Genomic DNA, 20,835 nt, shown 5'->3' on the forward strand with positions numbered 1-20,835 from the left:
TTTACAAGTCTAAAGAACAAGAATTCACAAAATGCGTGTATATGTACCTTGTAATGTGGTATAGATTGTTTGGTCTACAGAGCTAGGATTATCCTGAGCTAAGATATCAAATTTTCTGTAAACATCTGCGTAACCAACATTTGATGTGTGCCATGACTCAAAGATGGCCACCGGGGTTAAAACAATAAAAATAAAAATGCAAAACGGGTGGTTTTGTAAAACACACAGGTAATTATATAAAAGTGGAATCGAGTTGACCAAGCTATGCTGGACCACTTGAGATGTATGAACCCTTATATTAAAAAAATAAACAAAGTCAAAATATACTGTTACAGTACATAGACAATTGCTTGAGGTGAATATTCAACAATGTATGAAGACGGCAGGTTTAACAGATTACATCTTAGAAACTACATAAGAAATTATGCATTGCCTTTTGTGGCCATTAGGGGGAGACAGTGTTTTAAATGAAACATATCTTTCAGTGCTTGAAACAGTCTTTTCTAGGGTATTTTGTGATGGTCTATCAAACATGGATAGAGTTAAATAAACCCCAGTGTTACTGTTGGACGTTTTCTTTTTAAAGTTTGCAATGCCTTGTTGATCCATATAGCATCTATGGACTTACCTGTATGCTGTAGGTCATAAGCTACCCTTGAGTGCAAATACCTTTACATCAATTAAACTGAATTTGCTGTTTAAGCAAAGACTAAACAGAACACTAAACTTGGATATGCTATATATCTAAATATCTCTATATAAAAACATTAGCAGGTTATTCCCAATGGCTTGTAGGCACACTTTCAATTGAAATTAAATAATACAAAAGCTTTTATTAAGCAAGTAATTTAATCTTTTTTTGTTGCAGTCTTTAACCACCACTTTTAAATGTATGAAAATAAAAAATGAAAAGTAATAAAAACAAATAACAGCTAAGACGCTGAGTGGTCATTGTTTATTAACCCACGGCTGGGCAAAACCAGGAATTCTGCTATTGTTGGACTACAGTTGGCAAAAGTTAGCAAGTCACATGACAGCCACAGTTCAATAAAAGCAAAGAGCTGATGTGCCCAAGCCTTAGTCTAACCTGTAGCAACCTTTGGGCTCTGGGTTTTAACTGTTGTCTTATTAAGGCATGTTTATATAACCATTGATAACTATACAATACAAATGACACCTACAAACATTCGGGCATCCTGTGTTAGAAAAATGAGTAGTACTTGGAATCTATAAATTGCTATTCAGCACCTATCATATTAACTAGTAAGGCAACAGCAGTGTTACTACAATAATACTTTTATCCACAGTCTACAGCAGGGGTGACATGAGCACAGTTACTGAATCATCAACCCACTCAGTGCTTTAGAGGGCTATAATATTAGCTGTTGGCCTTTCTGACACTAAGAGGAGAGGAGATTAGCAGCAGTGAATGTATTGAGGATTCCTAAAAATATACTAGTTACACTAAGCATAACTAGGGATTTAGATGCTAAAGGAATGCCTGTGGTTTATTGAAACCAATGGTGTCTTCTGAAAAAAGGGCATGACAAGCCCATTCCCTGCAGCACCTCTTGTGAGTTTTAAAGCCCACTCACATTACAATTTGTACTGCGCGTGAGTTGCGTTAATCGGCTCAACAGTATACTCTAACAGAGTTGTCAGAATGTAGACACCAGAATTAAAAAACAAAACGAAAAAAAAACTATTTATACTGAAAATAAATAAGAAAGAATTGAATGGTTTAAAACTTGATATAAACTAAGTATGAATTATAAACTAAGTATGAATTATAAGACGGTTACCTCAACTTAACAGCTTTAAAAAGGATCACGATGAGATAACGTGGCAAATTGATATTTTGTACAGACGTAGGCGTACCTAGATCTCTTGGCACCTCCCCCCACCATTTTACAGTTTTGTGTGATGTTCCCTACTCACTCATTCCTTTGTGTCTATTCTTTTTGTGTGTTTCTCTTAACCCTCCATTTCACCTAATGTGTTTCTTAGCCCCCTTCCAACCTCATCTCTACATCCCCTTACTTCTTACCCTTTTTTTTATTCTCCTACAAAAACACAGTGACATGCATAAAAGCACAGACATGCAATCATACATTCATCCACATACAAAACACAGACACACAGTCAGATACACAAAAAAAGACATGCATTCACACATACAGAAACATAATCACAAAAGTATCCCTTTATGGGCCCCCCTGGGGGGGAGGTGCGAAGGTTCGAATTACAGTCCCTGGTGTCTAGTGGTAGAAATGCAGTGACTCCTTCCTGCTTCCCCCTCAGCAGGTGCCTGTTACCAGGCAGCAGGTGCGGGAAGCATATAACTCAGTCGCCAGTGCCAGTACACGTGTTGCAGCTCCCTTCCTTTTAGACCCATGTAGAGGATAATAAAATTATATACCCAGGTACTACGTGATCATTCCACAAAGAGGCAGACAGCATGGGAGTGCTGTGTGCACCCCCCCTCCTGTCTGTCACCCGTAGACAACTGTCCCCACTTGGTATTCTATAATCTACAGGCAATGAATTAATATTTGTGTTGCGGGAAGGGACCTGTTGTTACTTTGTTCTGCTGCTAGGTCATTAGTAATACAAGATGGCTGAGCTGTGAGAAGAACCATTAAGTTCTGCTAGTTGGGTAACCTACTTTTTAATGGCTCTACAACATTTCTATAAGGGCTAGAGCTGTTAATAACATTATTTTAATCAGGAATAGTTACAGTAGCTGTCAGCACACAGTTTACGCTGTGCTTGAAATTTGATGTTGTAGCATCTGGTGCACTTGAATGGTGACTTGGCTTTCCCTTCAATCCATTCTTTGTTTACGCTGCTTCACATTGTTCTCCAGGGAAGAAAAGCTGTTTGTGTGCCCATTCACTGCACTAACAGACCCATTCTGGTAATCTTTCCTTCGAGAATGGGTTTTCTTGTTGTAAGTCTTCAGGAAAGAAACAGAATAACACATCAGTCATGGAGAACAAATATAGATTGTGAAGATATACAGTATACATATCTATATATTATTCTAGGTTACAAGCTGTTAGTACAGTTTACAAGAGTATTGTCATCAGTAATCTTAATAGAGGGACACTAAGCACCACAACAACTTTAGCTTAATGAAGTAGTTTTAGTGCATACATCATGTCCCTACATTCTCAATGCTCAATTATCTGCCATTTATGGGTAAATTAATTTTGTTTATGCATCTCTAGCCACACCACATCTGGCTGAAACTCACACAGTCTCCTTTCAAACTTTTTGACAAAGAGACTACTTTTTCTTTTCTTTTTTAGCTTATCATATTGCACATTCTGATTAATCTAGAATGTTTACCTCCTGCTCTATTCATAGACTACTAGAGCCAGCAACAGCCTTCTGTGTGTGATAAAAGTTCAATTAACAAGCAGGAAATGCTAAACTTATACACAAATCCCATTGAGATGCAGTGAAACAAAAAGTCAAATGCCTGTTAATCGCTGGATGAACTAATCGATTCGTTTAGCAAATCACATGATTTGTTTATCCAGTGATTAACAGGTATTTCATTCATTTGAAATATAAATAAGAAAGTAGTTAATTACTCAGTGTCTGCTCACTTTGCCCAGGTTCATAATGGGGATATTAAATATTTTCATTTTATTGGAATACAAAAGGTAGATACATGTTGGAAGGGGCGGATCATATACAAAATAAATAAAACCGAAATGAGGTGGATATTTGAAATGGAGACCATATCCCCATGGGGTTTAATATAGACTTTAAAATCAGCAACTATATTTGAAATACCTATAATTATTGTATCACAATAATTATTATTGTATCACAATTACATGTTGTTATTTTTTTTTTATATAATCCTGTTTTTTTTATATAATTCTATGTATCTTATGAATTATTTTTGTATTTTATATATTTATTAATATAAATATTGGTAATAGCTTGATATTTATCAGATATCATGTCCTGAAAGTTAACACCATTTTCTATGTCACTTTTTATTCATATCCACCAAAAACATGGCGTCTGAAGTCTAACCCCCCTGTAAGATATATTGCCATAAGACACTAATGAACTGAGGAATTCTATGCAAGAGGACAGAAAGTATAACTTCCAGCCCTCTCACACAGGATATATATGCTGATTTACCCCGTTCACATCGCTACTATCCAAAGAACGCACTCTGACAATATTGGCGGAAGTGCGCCACAGCAAGTTAACGCTCCACCATTTTTTACGTTGGCGGAAGCGCGTCATAGGAAGTGCGCTCTCAGCCATAATGGATACACACAAAAGATGCATAACAACATAATAGACTGATATCATTGGGATGATTGATATGGTGAGGCATGATGGTCTGAACCGGATGGTCCTCCATATTGGAGGTGGCAGGTTATACATCTGGTTCGGACCATATATGGAATAAGGGTAGTGTCCTCTTCATGTGAATTGGATTATATTCAATTAAAAAGGGTTTATAAACCAAGCGGAATCTACAGAGACACAAACTACATCTGAGGAAGACCTAGGAAAGGTCGAAATGTGTTGTGTTTCTATTGTACCTGAGCCAGTCTTTGCATAGGCTCTGAAAAATCTGAGTGGGATGTGAATATATTATATACAACATATTTTACACTTAAGTTGTGACTGCACTACCCTATATGAAGTTAATTTCTTGCAGTAATCTGTGGAATGAAACCTGATTGGGATATATATATATTTCATATTGATCGTAATACACATATATATTCTGCACTTGCACTTTTATTATTGCATGTAGATTGCGCCACCGACTATTCTGTGTTTACTCATTTCATTTGTTCAGCACAGCTGGATGAGATTTTTTCACAGGTGTAGGCCATGCAAAGTAATAGCTAATAGAGTTTAAAGGGACACTCTGGGAGAAATCTATCCCGATATCCTTTCATCCTGTTCATAATGGTGGCAGCAATTTCCAGATAGCGCTACAGCTCGGATTCCATCCTCCCACTGTGAGGGATACTAGGGGAGCTATACTGTCCTTTCAAGTTCTTTGCGTGCATAAACTGCTTCATTTATGGAAAATGCTATTCTAAAAGCTAAGAGAAACAGACATGAACAGACATGTTCATGTCTGCATGAATAAAACTTTAATTTAACTACTTTAATTCATAAACCATTGCTGTGAAATTTCAGCCATTCCTAGGCCCTGTACACACTTAAGAAAATAGGGGAAATTCGGGAAAAAACGAAAAGTACCTTTTCCATTAATTGTATCTTTTTTATTGCATTAATTAAAAAAATGCCTTAAAAGTGTTATGTCAGGTTCAGTCTTGAGTATCTTGTTAACTTGTTTTTTGTCACAAAGTCATCTATGTGTTACTTTGTAATACTTTGTTACTACAGGAATTAAAGGGACAGTCTAAGTAACAAAATCACTTAATCTTAATGAAGGGATTCTGGGGCATAGATGCTGCAGAGGCTGCCCTGCAGTGTTAGTTCTGAGAAACAATATTTCATTTAGCATTTTCCATACCTTCAAGGGGCCTTAATTCCCACACATGGCCTCCAGACTAAAATAGATTTAATTATTGAATCATTTTGACAGCTAGAATTAGCCCAGGCAACTCCTGGGGCAGCATATGTTCAAACAGGTTAGACAGTTTACTGGGTGCCTCCAGGTGTCCTCGCTGCATCCAGTTTTCCAAGAGATTGAGAAATGGATTGTCAGTTCTGTTCAATATAGGAATGGACTCCACTCATTCAATGGCTGACAGTGTTCAGCTGATGCCCTCAGCCAATGAATGAATTCCTACATCAACATCTGGCGTCTCTTGCTCGAGAAGACTGGATGCAGCATAGGCACCTGGAGGGACCCAATGTACTGAATGCTGCACTGATTTACAGTCTTCACAATAATTTCAATTTACATGTGTTATAAGTTCTAAATCATGAATGCCAAGTGCCTGGATATGTGACAAAACAACAGCAGTAGAAAATATATTACTGTTGCCCTTTTCAGTTATACAAAACCATCTTGATCAGCATACTGCCTGGAGGAGGGACTCAAACGTTACTCTACAGAAGACCTCTGTGAGAACCTGTAATTGAACCTGTAATTGTACTTTCAAATCATCGGGTGTCATGTACTTAAAGCGGCACTGTTATGTTCTATGTTAAATTTGGTTTACCTTTTTCCTCCTACATGTTAATGCATATACTGCCACTATTTACATGTATTATATTTTCTTTCTTGTTCCAGATCTAAAGAGTCTATGTATTTCATGAAAACTAAAGTGCTCGGAAAAAAAGAGATTCAGACACAGGGAGCTATATAAAAGCAGATTAGATATTTATAAACACGTGACAGAACTGCAAAAATGGTTATTTACAAAACAAAACAAAACAAAAACCAGTTAATGGAGGTGAATTGAACACCAAAATGTAAAAGACAAGCTAGAATAGCGACGTTGGGACTATAGTTGAGTTGAAGAACTACCTAAAATGAGCTATCTTAGCTTTAGTTTTAAATTCACTACTGGCTGCTAAAGTGATTAAATCACTGAGTGCAGAAAGATGTGTGACTCTCTTCTTAGCTGAACCACTTTAACATAAAAAGTAATACTTTACCTTAATGTAGAAGTTGCCAAACAGGATAATGAGGGAGACCATGTAACAGTTCTGGAAATACAGCCACCCCATTGGGAATGCACAGCGCCAAACCATTGCACAGCTAGTTTGAGTCATAGTAAGGACAAACTGAGTCTGCAGAAAAAATTGAAAATTTAGAGGAAGCAGAACACGGGAAACTGGCTGCAGTTAGTGGAAGTTAAAAGGCCAACTGCTGTGTGATATATATTGCATGCAGGACACAGCAACTGGTTGATTAGTGGTTGTAGTACATAGAGTAACCCTTTAAATATAGATTTGAATAAAATGGATGGCTGGCCAAAGTGTAAACCCATTCTGTCTCACTGACATCTAAGTTGCAAACAATTGCCATAAATAAATAAATTAGTGTGATATTTTATAAAATGATCATTACAGAACTAAAAGTAAGCACACAGCAGTCACAGAAAACAGTAAGCGTTTAAACCTGCAGATTCTTGTCTGATCTTGATTCTGTGTCACTGAACTAGCTAACTGGCATAAGAAAGAAGCATTTGAAAAATAATACCAGTTTGCAAGAGAGTAGGAAATCTGTCTTCAGACTTATTGGACAAGAAAGGCTGTGAAACCTTGTCCATTGGGTATACATGAATAAATGACTTTTCTGTCTGCCAAGGGAGGGCTGAATGAAGGGCTCACCAGCTGGCACTGGGTGATGTATTTCTTCCACCACAGGTAAGGGCGAATGGCTGGAATAGCTGACAGTCCATAGTAGGAATACATCAATACATGGATAAAGCTATTAAGAGTGGCACCAAAGTAGGCTGAAAGGAAAGGGAGAATGAGAGCAAATTGGTTTAGTCGGAAAACAGCATCATATTATTGACAAGCTGGTCACAGGAAGGCACAGGGATAGCAATATTTAACTGCAATGACTTAATGCATAATTGTGTTTATAGTAACTTATATTAATTACAGTTATATGATTGAATTGCTTAGAATTTTTTTTCATAATGTTACTATAATGACATTTTACAATTATACATTTCTAACTTAACCTTTTGTATAAATATGTAATTGTTTGGATTTAAAAACAAAATTTTTAGTCACTTTATTTTCTTGAAGCATATATTCCTATATAAAGAGACACTATAGTCACCAGAACCACAACAGCCCAATGTAGTTGTTCTGGTGAGTATAGTCAGACCCTGCAGCCTTAGCACTGTAAACAATGCCTTTTCAGAGAAAAGGCAGTGTTAACATTGCTGGCTAGTTACACCTCTAGTGACAGTAACTTTGACGACCATTAGAGAAGCTTTCTGTGTCACACTGTGCAACACTAGTGTTCAGCATCTCCACGTTCTGCATGGAAGTGCTGAACGACCCCCATAGAGATGCACTGATACAATGCATGTCTCTAAAGGAGATGCTGATTGGCGCATCATTGTGTTTTGCCACAAATGCGCAATAGCTTTTCAACGCTTTCCTACAGGAAAGCATTGGATTGGCTAAGATCAAGCATGTCAAACTCGCAGCGCGGGCTGCATGAGGCCCACAAGGACCATCTTTGCGGCCCGGCAAGCCACGAGTACAAACTGGTGTTATAGCAGAGTAGGCACCTGATTTCCCCACATTGCAGGTGCCTACTCTGCTAACACTTACCCGGCCGGGGAGGAGGGCCAGTGAGGGAGCTCAGTGTTCCTGCCCCTCACTGCTCCCTCGCGCGTGCCATCTGAAGTGAAGCCGGGCGCCAGAATATGGCGTCATATTCCGGCACCCAGCATCACTAAACCGCGCAAGGGAGCAGTGATAAAGAAGTGGGTTGGCCCATGAGATTATCAAGTGTGGCCGGACAGGGAGGGGGTAACCCTCAAGGTATAGAGTGCAAAGGGAGAAAAAGTTGTCCTTATGATGTTCCTAATATAGGGATGTTAGTTACAGAAAAGATCTTCCTAATTTGTTGGGAACCAAAATATTCTTAGGGTAAAACACCCAAAAGAGTTAGGTGTACTGAAAAAGCGTTAAAAACTTTATACTTTAATAGGGAGATAGACGATCCTAACGTAAACAGTCACCAATTTTAAGTCTCAGTAGTATGCTGGTTAGCTCTTGGCTAGCGTCCAGACTTACTATCACAAGAAAAATCGGGGTGTGTAGGTAGGGGGGTAAACATAGAGGGAAAAGACACAACATAAAATGTGGACACAGGTTGTATGATAGTCCAACTCTGTGCGTACAGATATCGTTATTCCTATAGTATGGGTCTACTCGTGGAGTAACTTATTTTACTGTACTTCAGATGGATACAAGTGTCAAAATAACCAAGTTTAGCATAATGCACTTGTGACCAAGTATATGTATCAATATAAGTTCCGGATGAGGTAGTGTATCAACAGACCTTGCCCGAGAACATATATATCGCTACTTTCTAGTACTTCAATTAAAATGGATACACATGTACAAGTCGCCATGTGTAGCGTAATACGCTTTAAACCAAGTTACTCTATCACCATGTGTTTTGGGTAAATGATTACAGATGTCAAATCACCCTGTATAACACAATGCATTCGTAGCCACATTTATTTTGTCAACATGTGTTCCGGATAAGACAATTTTCTCCCAGAGCACAATTATGTGGTTACTTTCTTTCCCATTAACCTCTAAGGATTAGCTTGTCGTTCTAGGCCATAAGAGGCTATTAGAGGAGAATGCTTAGTTATTATTCTCTCTAGAGATGGGGTCGTCTCACCTAGAGAGTAGAGGAGAGATTTGGCTGCTGCTGTAATCAGAATGGTAAGAAGTAGATCGCTTACATAATTTCCATAAGTGATTACAAGTAGTATGCCAGGTTTCCCGTAACTAAGCGGTGTTTAGGAGATGTTAATAACACTCAATTGGCCAGCACAAGAGGTATCGTAGTCTCCCAGTTCGGAGAGATCTATAGATTAGGTAACCGCTTTAGTGCTGACGGGTGTTTCTCTCGTAATGGGCAAATAGCGGGGAGTAGGCACTGGAAAGTGATCAGATGTTTAGTCTGGTCGGTGTGCCGTATCCCTTGCTAGGTTGCCTCTTAAGTTAGTGCCTGCCGTTACGGATACCAATAACAGTCATATGCCGTTTTGCGGCTAGGCGGGCAGCCCAATTACTTTCGTCAGATTTTCTCCTACAGCTAATCGTGGAGGTTTTAAAGAGGAGAAAGAAAGATGCCTTCAAGGGCACCTGGTTATAGTAAAGCAAGAGTAAAGGTGATTTGCTAGTGAGTGAAGTAAATTCGTGATAGAAGTAGCAGTAGTAAAGTAATTTAAATAATATGTGAAGACCATCAGTCGGTCAATCAATTATTCTGCACTGTTTTTTCCGCTGGCCCAAGTGCCCTGATGCCTTGGTCGGTATCCCAAACAAATAGAGAGTTTATTTGGAGTTAGTCTCAGGAGCAGTTGGGTATGTAGCATAGTATAGAATAATGTCGGAGGAACCCGACGCGCGTTTCGCCCTGTTTAGGGGCTCGTCAGGGGGAAATGACTCCCTCCAATGGTGGAGTTTATAAATCCCGCCCCGGCAGCTGATTGGTCGAGTTTCGGCTGTCAGGGAATGAGAAGCTATGGTGGCTCAGTAGAATCAAAATTGTTGGTTTGATTTGAAGACACGAACATGCCGGAATTCTTGTGTACATTTGGTTCTCAAATTCGTCACTGAAATTAAGAGCATATCAGAGTAGTGTCAAAAAAGGTTATGCCATATAGCAAATAAGGGATGATTAGTGTGTCTCATAATTGAGAATATATATTATTTATGTGTAATAATATGCGCTCAATTCGTCATTATCTCTTAATAGAGTGATGGTTTAAATATTGTCCATCTATGAGATGATACAATAGGATTACAGGGGATGATCTTTTTGGATCGGTGTTATATAGGGATCAAATGGTGGTATTATTCCGGTATTTCCTGAGAATAATGTCAGTCCACAAGGTCAGTTGCTCGTCACAATATAATGTGTGGGAGCATACAAATGTGTAAGGGCACCATTTGGAGCAGTGAGGAGCAGGAAGGACCCCAGGGAGATGCCCCACATCGGCTCCACAAGGTAAGGAGCAATAAATAAAAGTATATGTGTGCAAGAATGTGTAAATGTGTGTGTGTGTGTGCACAGGCAAAGAAAAGGTTTTTTTACAGTAAGAGCAATAAGGATATGGAATTCTTTGCCTGAAGAGGTGGTTTTGTCAGAGTCTATACAGATGTTTAAACTGCAATTGGATAAATACTTGCAAAAACATAACATACAGGGATATAATTTCTAATTAGTGGGGCAATAGCTGCTTGATCCAAGGAGACATCTGACTGCTATTTTGGGGTCAAGAAGAAATTTTTTCCTAGTTTGTTGCAAAATTGGAAGCGCTTCAGACTGGGTTTTTTGCCTTCTTTTGAATCAACAGCAAAAGCATATGTGAGGAAGGCTGAACTTGATGGACGCAAGTCTCTTTTCAGCTATGTAACTATGTAACTATGTGTGTGTGTGTCTGTCAGCAAGTATGTGTGTGTCTGTCAGTGTGTGTGTCTGTCTGTCTGTCAGTGACTATGTGTGTGTCTGTCAGCAAGTATGTGTGTGTCTGTCTGTGTCTGTGCCTGTCAGTGAGTATGTGTGTATGTCTGTCTGTGTGTGTCTGTCTGTCAGTGAGTGTGTCTGTCAGCAAGTATGTGTGTCTGTCAGTGAGTATGTGTGTGTATGTCAATGTGTCTGTGTGTGTGTGTCTGTCAGTGAGTATGTGTGTCTGTCAGTGTGTCTGTATGTGTCTGTCTGTGAGTATGTGTGTGTGTGTCGGTCAGCGTGTCTGTATGTGTGTGTGTGTCTGTCTCTGTCAGTGAGTATGTGTGTGTCTGTCTGTCAGTGAGTGTGTGTGTGTCTGTCAGCAAGTATTTGTGTCTGTCAGTGAGTATGTGTGTGTCAGTGTGTCTGTGTCTGTCAGTGAATATGTGTGTGTGTCAGTGGGAGGATCAGATTTGGCACAGGGTGGTAGAGGGGGTGCTGTGGTTTAGTAGAGGGGGAGGCTGGGATTTAGTAGAGGGGGATCCTGTGGTTTAGTAGAGGGGGACGCTGTTTTTTTTTTTTTTTATACTGTACTTTTTAAAATAAACCTACGTTTCTATGAAAATTTACGGTATTTTTTTTTTCGGCCCACATAAACTTAAACCTTATTTATGTGGCCCGATTCGGACTTTGAGTTTGACATGCTTGGCTTAGATCATCAAGATTAAGAATATCAACCATGGAGTTGGGGCAGCTGCAACAAGACCACCGTGGGAGAATGGCGAGTAAATTTCCCTTTCGTCTCCCCCGAGGAGATCTAATCTCGATCTTCAAAACAAAAAGAATGGCCCCACACTCTTCAAAGATAATAGTGTTGTATTATTTAGTGCATAGAATTGACACAAACGGTTCCTATTTGTGTGGTTCCTGCTATATAAAATAACACAACAATATTTTTTGAAGAGTGCATGACTAATGTTTGTTTGGAAAATCCAGCTTCGAAATAGTAATTTAATCCCTTGTTCGATGGAATTCATATGCTGTGAGCACCATCTGATGTTCTCAGCTAACCAAATCTGTCCAAATGAAGGTCACTAATGAAGATGTAGGTATCTGAAGCTGGACTGTGAGCTGTGATTAATTGTTATTTTGGTTAGAGTGCCCCTTTAAAATAAATAAATAAGTTGTAACATGATATGCCCCAATACACCAATGCATGTATTAAATACATGACCAGTCTGGTAAGCTTTATTCAATCAAATAAAAGAGCAACTGTAGTCAGACTTCTAAAAGGCTGTTCCAGTGTATTCTACAATGCATTTAAATACATGCACTTACAGTGTCCACAAGGAACCCAGTTCATGACAAACCACCAAATATTCAGCATGGAAGCATGATGATAGACATGTAGGACGGTCATTTGGTGGTTGTTTTTCCGAAGGATGAAGAAGAAGGTGTCCATGAATTCGATGAGTTTCGAGAAGTAATACCACCACAGAACACGGATTATCTACAAAATGAACAGTGACAATTATTCCCATAGGCAGTACAAAGATATAAATCTCCTGCTTGTAAAATAACACTGACACAAAATAAATGGTTAGTTTATAACGTGTGAAAGATTTACACTTTCCTTCAGTAGTCTTGTAGAAAACAAAAAATATATATCTATATTAACAAGTGCATCCGTAAAGCAAGCAGTATTAGACACCATGCATTTAACCCTATAAATGTTCTTCTCATGAATGAATAAATGAAAACATCATTTTAATTTATACCAATGGTTTCTATGTAAACATTAATTGTGTTGGTCTCTTGATATGATATCTCACCATAGATTGTCTATTATAGGTAACGTCGTATAACTGGTGGGTTTCCCAGTTCCCCAAAGCAGTGACATTATCGCTGCTCTAACCAGAACAGAAGTTCTAAAGTACACTGTGCTGGAAGATGTGGTTGAAAATAAAGCATTTTTTTCCTACGTGGCTGGACCAGTAAAGGGAAGTGTGGCTAGGCCTGCATAAAAAGAACAAATGTGATTTACCTAATAAAAAGCAGAGAATTGATCAGTGATAATGCAGGGATACACAAACTGATTCAACTTTTTTGGTGCTACGAGTGTCCCAAATATGTATTTGTGATGAATAATTTTTTTTTTAATAGAAATAAAATTAAATGTAGAAATAAAAATGTATGACAAAAACAATTAAATGTAGATATCAACACATTTTTACCCTGCAAAAACATGCCTCCATCTGGTTTCTCAGTCAATCATTCGTCCTTTGCACTTGGCAGTCAGCATAGAGAAAGCATGGAGAGAAAAGGAGAAATTAAACAGCCAGGGTGTTTAATTTCTCAAGGCGGTAAACAAAAATCCGAGCACTGTTTAATTCCACGAATAATGCCCAGATTTTGCAGTTCGAGTGGCCCCACACAGCAGCAAATAGTTTTGCCATTTGGACTACATTGAATAACCAAAAACATTTCTATTTCTTCTTTTCATGTTCAATGTTTGCCCTGGATTTGCTGTGTCTTAACTGGATTATCATGTTATTTTATTATAATTTAAAAGAAAATCAAAGAAAAAAGTTTGAGTGGTGCTAACTTGAGAGAAACAGCATACCCTCTTTAAAGCGTGCTATGATTGCCATGACATCCTGTTCATTTACTTACCCTGTGATGGTAAAGGTAGCAAAAAAACAAGGTCACAAGCAGATTTCCTGCGTTAAACTCTGCTCAGAACTCAAACTCAAGACAATAAACAATAAACAATCAAAAAGAAATGATCACAAGAAATGTCTGCGTTTTGGGAAAAAGAGGTTTTAGTGAGCCATAAAGCACTTAAAGTTCAACTTGCATTATTATTAAATAATATCTAAATGAAGGGGCAACCTGCTGTCCTTCCTGTTGGGGAAGGGCTACTTTTGTCAACTGTGTGGGTGGAAGCTTATCATGAGACAACACAACATGTGCATGCATTCTGCTAATGGATACAATGTGAACATATAAAAGCAGGACACCTGATAACAGCATGTGCAATGTGAAAATAAATAAATACATAAAACAAACAAAAAAAAAACTATATGAATATATCAGGTGTTTTACACAGGGAAGGCTGCTCTAATATTGGATAAGGGAAATTATTTTTACAGAAAACAGCACTATTAATGTGTAAAGTCACATATACAACAAGCACAGTTTGTCATCAAGGAAGCAATATGAGGTCATCTTTTCGTAATAACAACTGTAATAACTAACGTTAAAGTGAACCTGTAATGAAAAATATACATACTTTAAAATGCATTGAATACATCAAGTATAAAAAATTATATGGGGTATTCAATGTACAATATTGCAATATACTCACCTCCGTTTCAGTGTTGCCATTTTCTGCGCTTCATAGATGTTACTCTTCATGTACCCACCTCCAGCCCATCTTTTGCTCCTCTTACGGTCTTCTGTGATCTGCCCTACTTAGGAATTCTTCCCCAAGCAGGGCAAACGTTAAGTTTGATTCCAACATGCTGCCTTTGTTGCCAGCATGGCAGTGTTTGAACGTCACTCCGTTCCTATACTCCCTAGCCAGCACTAGCAGGGTTGGCTGGGGAGTTTCCATAGCCACATGCCTGTGGGAGGTCTTTTCTGCACTCCTTTGTCAGTCAACTTATGTGCATAGAGTCTATGCCGAAAATTTGACTGAGATTTAGGAGAAATACCTATTTTTAAATAGGTTTTCTCCCATTCTATACATTTGTTAGCACAATCTATGAATTACATTTTAGGCTCTCTCAAAAGAAAATAAGTAGTCTGGGGCATGGCAGGTACCCTTTAAGAGGCTTCACTTTACAAGGCATAGCATTTCTTCTATCAGCTATAAAAATTCTACCAAATGCATAGATTACAAGTTATCTGCATATTAGTGCTATGCTATTACTGCTATGCAGAGATAATAATAAAGGCTAAAATCTCCATATCTCACATGTCCAGCTGATGCTTTGTAAACCAAAAAAAAAAAAAAAAAAAGCAACACTACAACACCATAAACACTACAGCACACTCTATTAGTTATGGTGCCAGGAGAGCCCTGGCAACCGCCAGAGTAAGCAGTCAAATGGTTTGCTAGTGGTTCGACAATTTACCTGGGGTCCGCCATGTGCTTGGATCGTCATCTAGAGACAATCAGAATCTCGCTAAACCTGCTGGTGAAATCAACTCTCACAAGAGGGAGTAAGCTGTGCCTGGTAGACCCCAAGTAAGAAGTAAAACCATTAGCAAATTGACTACTCATGTTGGGGCGATGTCAGGATACTGTAGTGGTTATGTGCTTGGCGTGTTCCTTTAAACATCAAAATACTTACACTGTTTTGCACAACCCAATAACTTTGGTTAAATGTTAGAAAAAGGTTTTTATTTCACCCTTTGAAATAAAATGTGCACTGACAACTCTAAGGTGCAATTTCTTTATAACTACCCATCCCCAAACTTGTGCAGTGGTTACAGTGCCAAAACTGCCCTTTTAAGGACCAAACTGCAGCAACTGCACATGAGAAATTTAATAGAAAGCAGAAATAAACATAAATGTTACTTAAGTGTTTTGTTGCAAAATTCTGTTTGTATTTGACCAGGATAATACAATACCATAGGTTGTTCCAAGAAGAAACAAACACAATATACATACTATCATGTATAAAACCCAACAACAGAAAAAATAATTAAGTGCAGTTGGAAAAATAAATGTTGAGTGGATTATGCTTAGAACGTTTAGACATCTCCCACATCTCATAATACATGCACAGCAAAAGTGACACACTGACAGCACAGAGACACAAAGACAATTCTTTGTGTGCTGGGGAATTTTTATCATGTGGAAAAGCAAACAGGTCTTTAGTGTATAAATAAAGCTACAACTTATTTGTATACTGAAAACTGTCATTGCATTTAACTTTCCATATATTCAACTCTAGCGTTTCACTGACAGAATATAAAACCAAAACGCTCATTCAAATGGTTTGCTAACTATACAGTGAAAGACAGCTTAAGCCTAGGAGTGATGAAACAACCTACTGACCTGCGGGTGTCTGTAAACACATTTGAATCTTCTAATCAACATATGATCAAAGTTACGGTTACTATATAGTAAAATATTCGTCAGCAACCCCAGCAAACATCACAGAAATTTAGTATAATATATTTCCAGTTGATTTCTATTGTGCTAGTATCAATCTATGCACATTCACTGAACCAAATCAGACTGAACTATCAGATTAGATCTGATAGTGTGTCGTTGACCTTGAAGACATAAAGCGGTGTAACAACATAGGAGGTTTAAGTAAGATGCTTGATTTGTAGGTTTGGAGAAAGAGGCAAAAAAAACAACATATTGGAACTGCAAAAGTCTTGATTCAAGCAAACTCTAATTGTGATATGTACAATATACAAGGCCCAGGCGTGAGTGATAGAGTAGTCGTGAAACTGCATGAAGCGTGCACACCTGTACGTGGTGAAATTGTGTGCTTAGTACAAGATTAGCTCATGGAATGGTGGTATCTTGGATGGTATGTAGTGGATCGTAGGGAGTGCCTAAACGAAAATAATACTCTCTCTCTCTCTATATTCTGTGAGGAAAAAATAATTTGATCCCCTGCTGAATTTGAATGTTTACACACTAACAAAGAAATTATCAGTCTATAATTTTAATGAAAGATGGAATAACAAAACAAAAAATCCAGAAAAACGCATGTCAAAAAGTTATAAATTGATTTGCATATCAATGAGTGAAATAAGTATTTGACCCCTTCGACTTAGTACTTGGTGGCAAAACCATTGTTGGCAATCACAGAGGTCAGACGTTTCTTGTAGTTGGCCACCAGGTTTGCACACATCTCAGTACGGATTTTGTTCTACTCCTCTTTGCAGATCCTCTCCAAGTCTTTTAGGTTACGAGGCAATCCAAACCTTCAGCTCCCTCCACAGATTTTCTATGGGATTAAGGACTGGAGACTGGCTAGGCCACTCCAGGACCTTAATGTGCTTCTTATTGAGCCACTCCATTGTTGCCTTGCTTGTGTGTTTTGGGTCATTGTCATGATGGAATACCCATCCACGACCCATTTTCAATGCCTTGGCTGAGGGAAGGAGGTTCACACACAACATTTGACGGTACATGGCCCTGTCCATTGTCCCTTGGATGCGGTGCAGTTGTCCTATCCCCTTAGCAGAAAAACACCCCCAAAGCATAATGTTTCCACCTCCATGTTTGACGGTGGGGATGGTGTTCTTGGAGTCATAGGCAGCATTCCTCATCCTCCTCCAAACACTGTGAGTTGATGCCAAATAGCTCGATATTGGTCTCATCTGACCACAACACTTTCCCCCAGTTCTTCTCTGAATAATTCAGATGTTCATTGGCAAACTTCACACGGGCCTGTACACGTGCTTTCTTGAGCAGGAGGACCTTGCGGGCACTACAGGATTTCAGTCCTTCACGGCGTAGTGTGTTACCAATTGGTCACAGCTGCCTTGAGATCATTAACAAGATCATCCCGTGTAGTTCTGGGCTGATTCCTCACCGTTCTTATGATCATTGAAACTCCACTAGGTGAGATCTTGCATGGATCACCAGACTGAGGGAGACTCTCAGTTATTTTGGTTTTCTTCCATTTGCGAATAATTGCACTAACTGTTGTCACCTTCTCACCAAGCTGCTTGGCGATGGTCTTGTAGCCCATTCCAGCCTTGTGTGGGTCTACAATCTTGCCCCTGTTATCTTTGGACAGCTCTTTGGTCTTGGCCATGGTGGAGAGTTTGGAATCTGACTGATTGATTGCTTCTGTGGACAGGTGTCCCTTTAAGAGAGTGCTCCTGATCTCAGCTTGTTACCTGTATAAAAGACACCTGGGAGCCAGAAATCTTGCTGATTGATAGGGAATCAAATATATATTTCACTAATTGACATACAAATCAATATAACTTTTTTGACATGCTTTTCTGGATTTACTTTGTTATTCTGTCTCTCACTGTTAAAATATACCTACCATTAAAATGATAGACTGAACATTTTTTTTGTCAGTGGACAAACGTTCAAAGTCAGCAGAGGATCAAAAACGTTTTTCCCTCACGGTATATATGTATATAGACATATTGGTGGTATAGGGTCCAGGCCAGCTTTCCCCCCTCTAAAGACATCATATGGTCCCCCTAAAGCAATCCAGATCCCCAGGCCCATGACAACCAATTACAGAGCTGCCTAAAGCTTCAGGCTTAGTAGGAGCTGCTCAGTATTTTAATTCACAGGAGATTTATGCAGGAGTTCATCATGTTGTGGCTTTCATTCTTTATTTCTCATAACACCTACATTCAAAGATGTACTTTAAACCCTTAAGGACCAAACTTCTGGAATAAAAGGGAATCATGACATATCACACATGTCATGTGTCCTTAAGGGGTCAAAACTAGCTACAAGCCAAATTAACTATTTTGGCTAACAGGACACTCAAAGCATCAAGATAACTTTCACCTAATAGAACACTATAGGGTTTAGGAACACAAACATGTGTTTCTGGCCCTATAGTGTTAAAACCACCATTTAGGTGGCTTGCCCCACCCCAACCCGCCTAAACACCTTAGAAGTGGTTAAGACTTATCTTATTTCCAGCGCTGCACAAGACTACCAGCGCTGGCCCCGCCCCTGATTCGCCACCGTGGTAACATCAGCAGAATGTAAGATCTTTAGCCAATCCAACGCTTTCCCATAGGAGGCAGGACAGAGCGGAGCCAAACCCCACCTTGGTTGAATCAATGCATCTCTATGAGAAAAATTCAATTGAATGGCAGCACTGCCCCAGGAAGCACCTTCAGTGGCTATCTAAGGAGTGGCAACATGAGGTATCCGTAGGGGGCAATGTAAACATTGCATTTTCTCTGAAAAGACAGTGTTTGCATGAAAATGCCTGCAGGGAATGTTTATACTCCCCAGAACAACCACATTATTATTTTTTTTTAAATTCTTTATTTTTCACACAGTAAGTACAGCAGTTTACGTTTCACAAATTGGCTTGCGCAGAAGCCGTCGTAACTCAGCACTTATCAAAAAACGTCCTACATTGCCACCATGATCTAATATTACCAACTTGGTTTTGGCTGAGTAATATTTGTTGCTGTTCACCGGGTGTTTTTTGTTAAATTTTTGTCAGGCACCAAGTAATACGCTGATAACCTTAAATCAAAAACGTTTCATCAGTAGAACTCTATGGACTCAGCCTTCCCGTTTTGATCACATCTGGCCTGAATATAGGCTATTCCCTCGTAAAACAAGTGATAGAAATGAAGGATAGAAAAAGAGAAGAGAAGAAGTTAAAGAAAAGAGTGAGGAAAAGAGGGGTAACTCTAGCAATCCCATATTTACCGCCCGCCGGCTGGTCCCAAGGCCCAACAGGCGCCTTCATTATTTCCATAAGAGAATCCCTCTTCTACAGAAAAGGCTCTCATGTTCCTGCCAAGAACAACCACATTAAGCTGTAGTTGTTCTGGTGACTATTGGGTCCCTTTAACCCCTTAAGGACCAAACTTCTGGAATAAAAGGGAATCATGACATGTCACACATGTCATGTGTCCTTAAGGGGTTAAAGAAATGATTTTGGTGTAAAAACCATGCAACTGCTCGATTCTCTGCCATCCAGGAGTTAGATCACTTTGTTTACATAGTACTAATGACACCTCCGCTGGCTCACAGCAGACTCACAGCCTTCCTTCAATCTACCTAGAAAGAAGTCTAATTTTTAATCTTCCCTTACTGAACTGTGTGGTTTAATTTTAGAAGTCATTATTTTCTGCAAATTGCCTTCTGTTCATGCAGCAGCCTCAGATGTGTGATTAAAGTGCAATTAACAGAGATAGAGATAAGAACCTGTAAAGTAAACAAACTGTAACATAAGATCTGATTGAAAATAATTGTTTTTTAATTCCACAGCGCTGTACACTAAAACAGTTTTAGTGTACAGCGCTGTGGAATTAAAAAAATATATATTTTCAATCAGATCTTATGTTATTATTATTTAAACTTTAAATAATAATAACATAATGAAATGCAGCATACTAAAAGTACCGGTACATGAAACAATAAGGCTTTGTTACAATGTGATCATGTTTAAAAATATATTTAAAATTTATAAATTTTAAAGGACACAGTCTTTGCTTCCAATCTGGAGGAAAAGGTCAGATGCATGTTGCTAGGTGTTGGTGGATTGGAGGAGCGATAAATAAATAACAATCTAAACTGCTTCACAGTAGATTAGCGGAAAAGTAGCAATAAATCAACTGACGCATTAAATCTGCTCACAACATATGCAGAGAAGATTTCTGTATTCAGTGTTAATGGCTATCATAATTAAACAATGTCTTACTTGATATATAATTGGAAAAGTTAGTTAAAAAGTGAGTTGTGGGGGGTGGGGCCTGACTGCTGAACAGAGCAGATGTGTACCACTGCAGTTCCTGCTCTAAGCTGCAAACATTGCAGATAAAAGCCTAATTACCGCCTTTACCAGACTTCTAAGGGCCACCAGGCGACAGGTGACAACTAGGGGAACATGCTGAAACTAGACAATCGGTTCTCCCTGCAGGACTTACCTGAATGCTGTTTGCGGCCTACAAGCATAGTCAGCGTGGGGGAGGCGTCTGATCCCCAGATGCTACACATGGCTGAA

At 38.9% G+C, this 20,835-nt stretch overlaps 1 protein-coding gene across 1 annotated transcript in view; it reads right to left on the bottom strand.

Annotated features, from left to right (window-relative positions):
• Window positions 1-572: 572 nt before the first annotated feature.
• Window positions 573-20,835, bottom strand: part of ELOVL5 (ELOVL fatty acid elongase 5) — a 103,305-nt gene continuing 83,042 nt past the window's right edge. The window contains exons 5-8 of the mRNA XM_063442919.1: window positions 12,470-12,641; window positions 7,303-7,427; window positions 6,625-6,759; window positions 573-2,956 (exon numbers count right to left, since the gene is read on the bottom strand). Coding sequence (XP_063298989.1) covers window positions 2,825-2,956; window positions 6,625-6,759; window positions 7,303-7,427; window positions 12,470-12,641 — 564 coding nt within the window. The 3' untranslated portion in view covers window positions 573-2,824. The remainder of the gene's footprint in view (window positions 2,957-6,624; window positions 6,760-7,302; window positions 7,428-12,469; window positions 12,642-20,835) is intronic.

Source organism: Pelobates fuscus, chromosome 2 (genome assembly GCF_036172605.1).
Source record: "Pelobates fuscus isolate aPelFus1 chromosome 2, aPelFus1.pri, whole genome shotgun sequence".
In the NCBI taxonomy this organism is placed as follows: domain Eukaryota; kingdom Metazoa; phylum Chordata; class Amphibia; order Anura; family Pelobatidae; genus Pelobates; species Pelobates fuscus.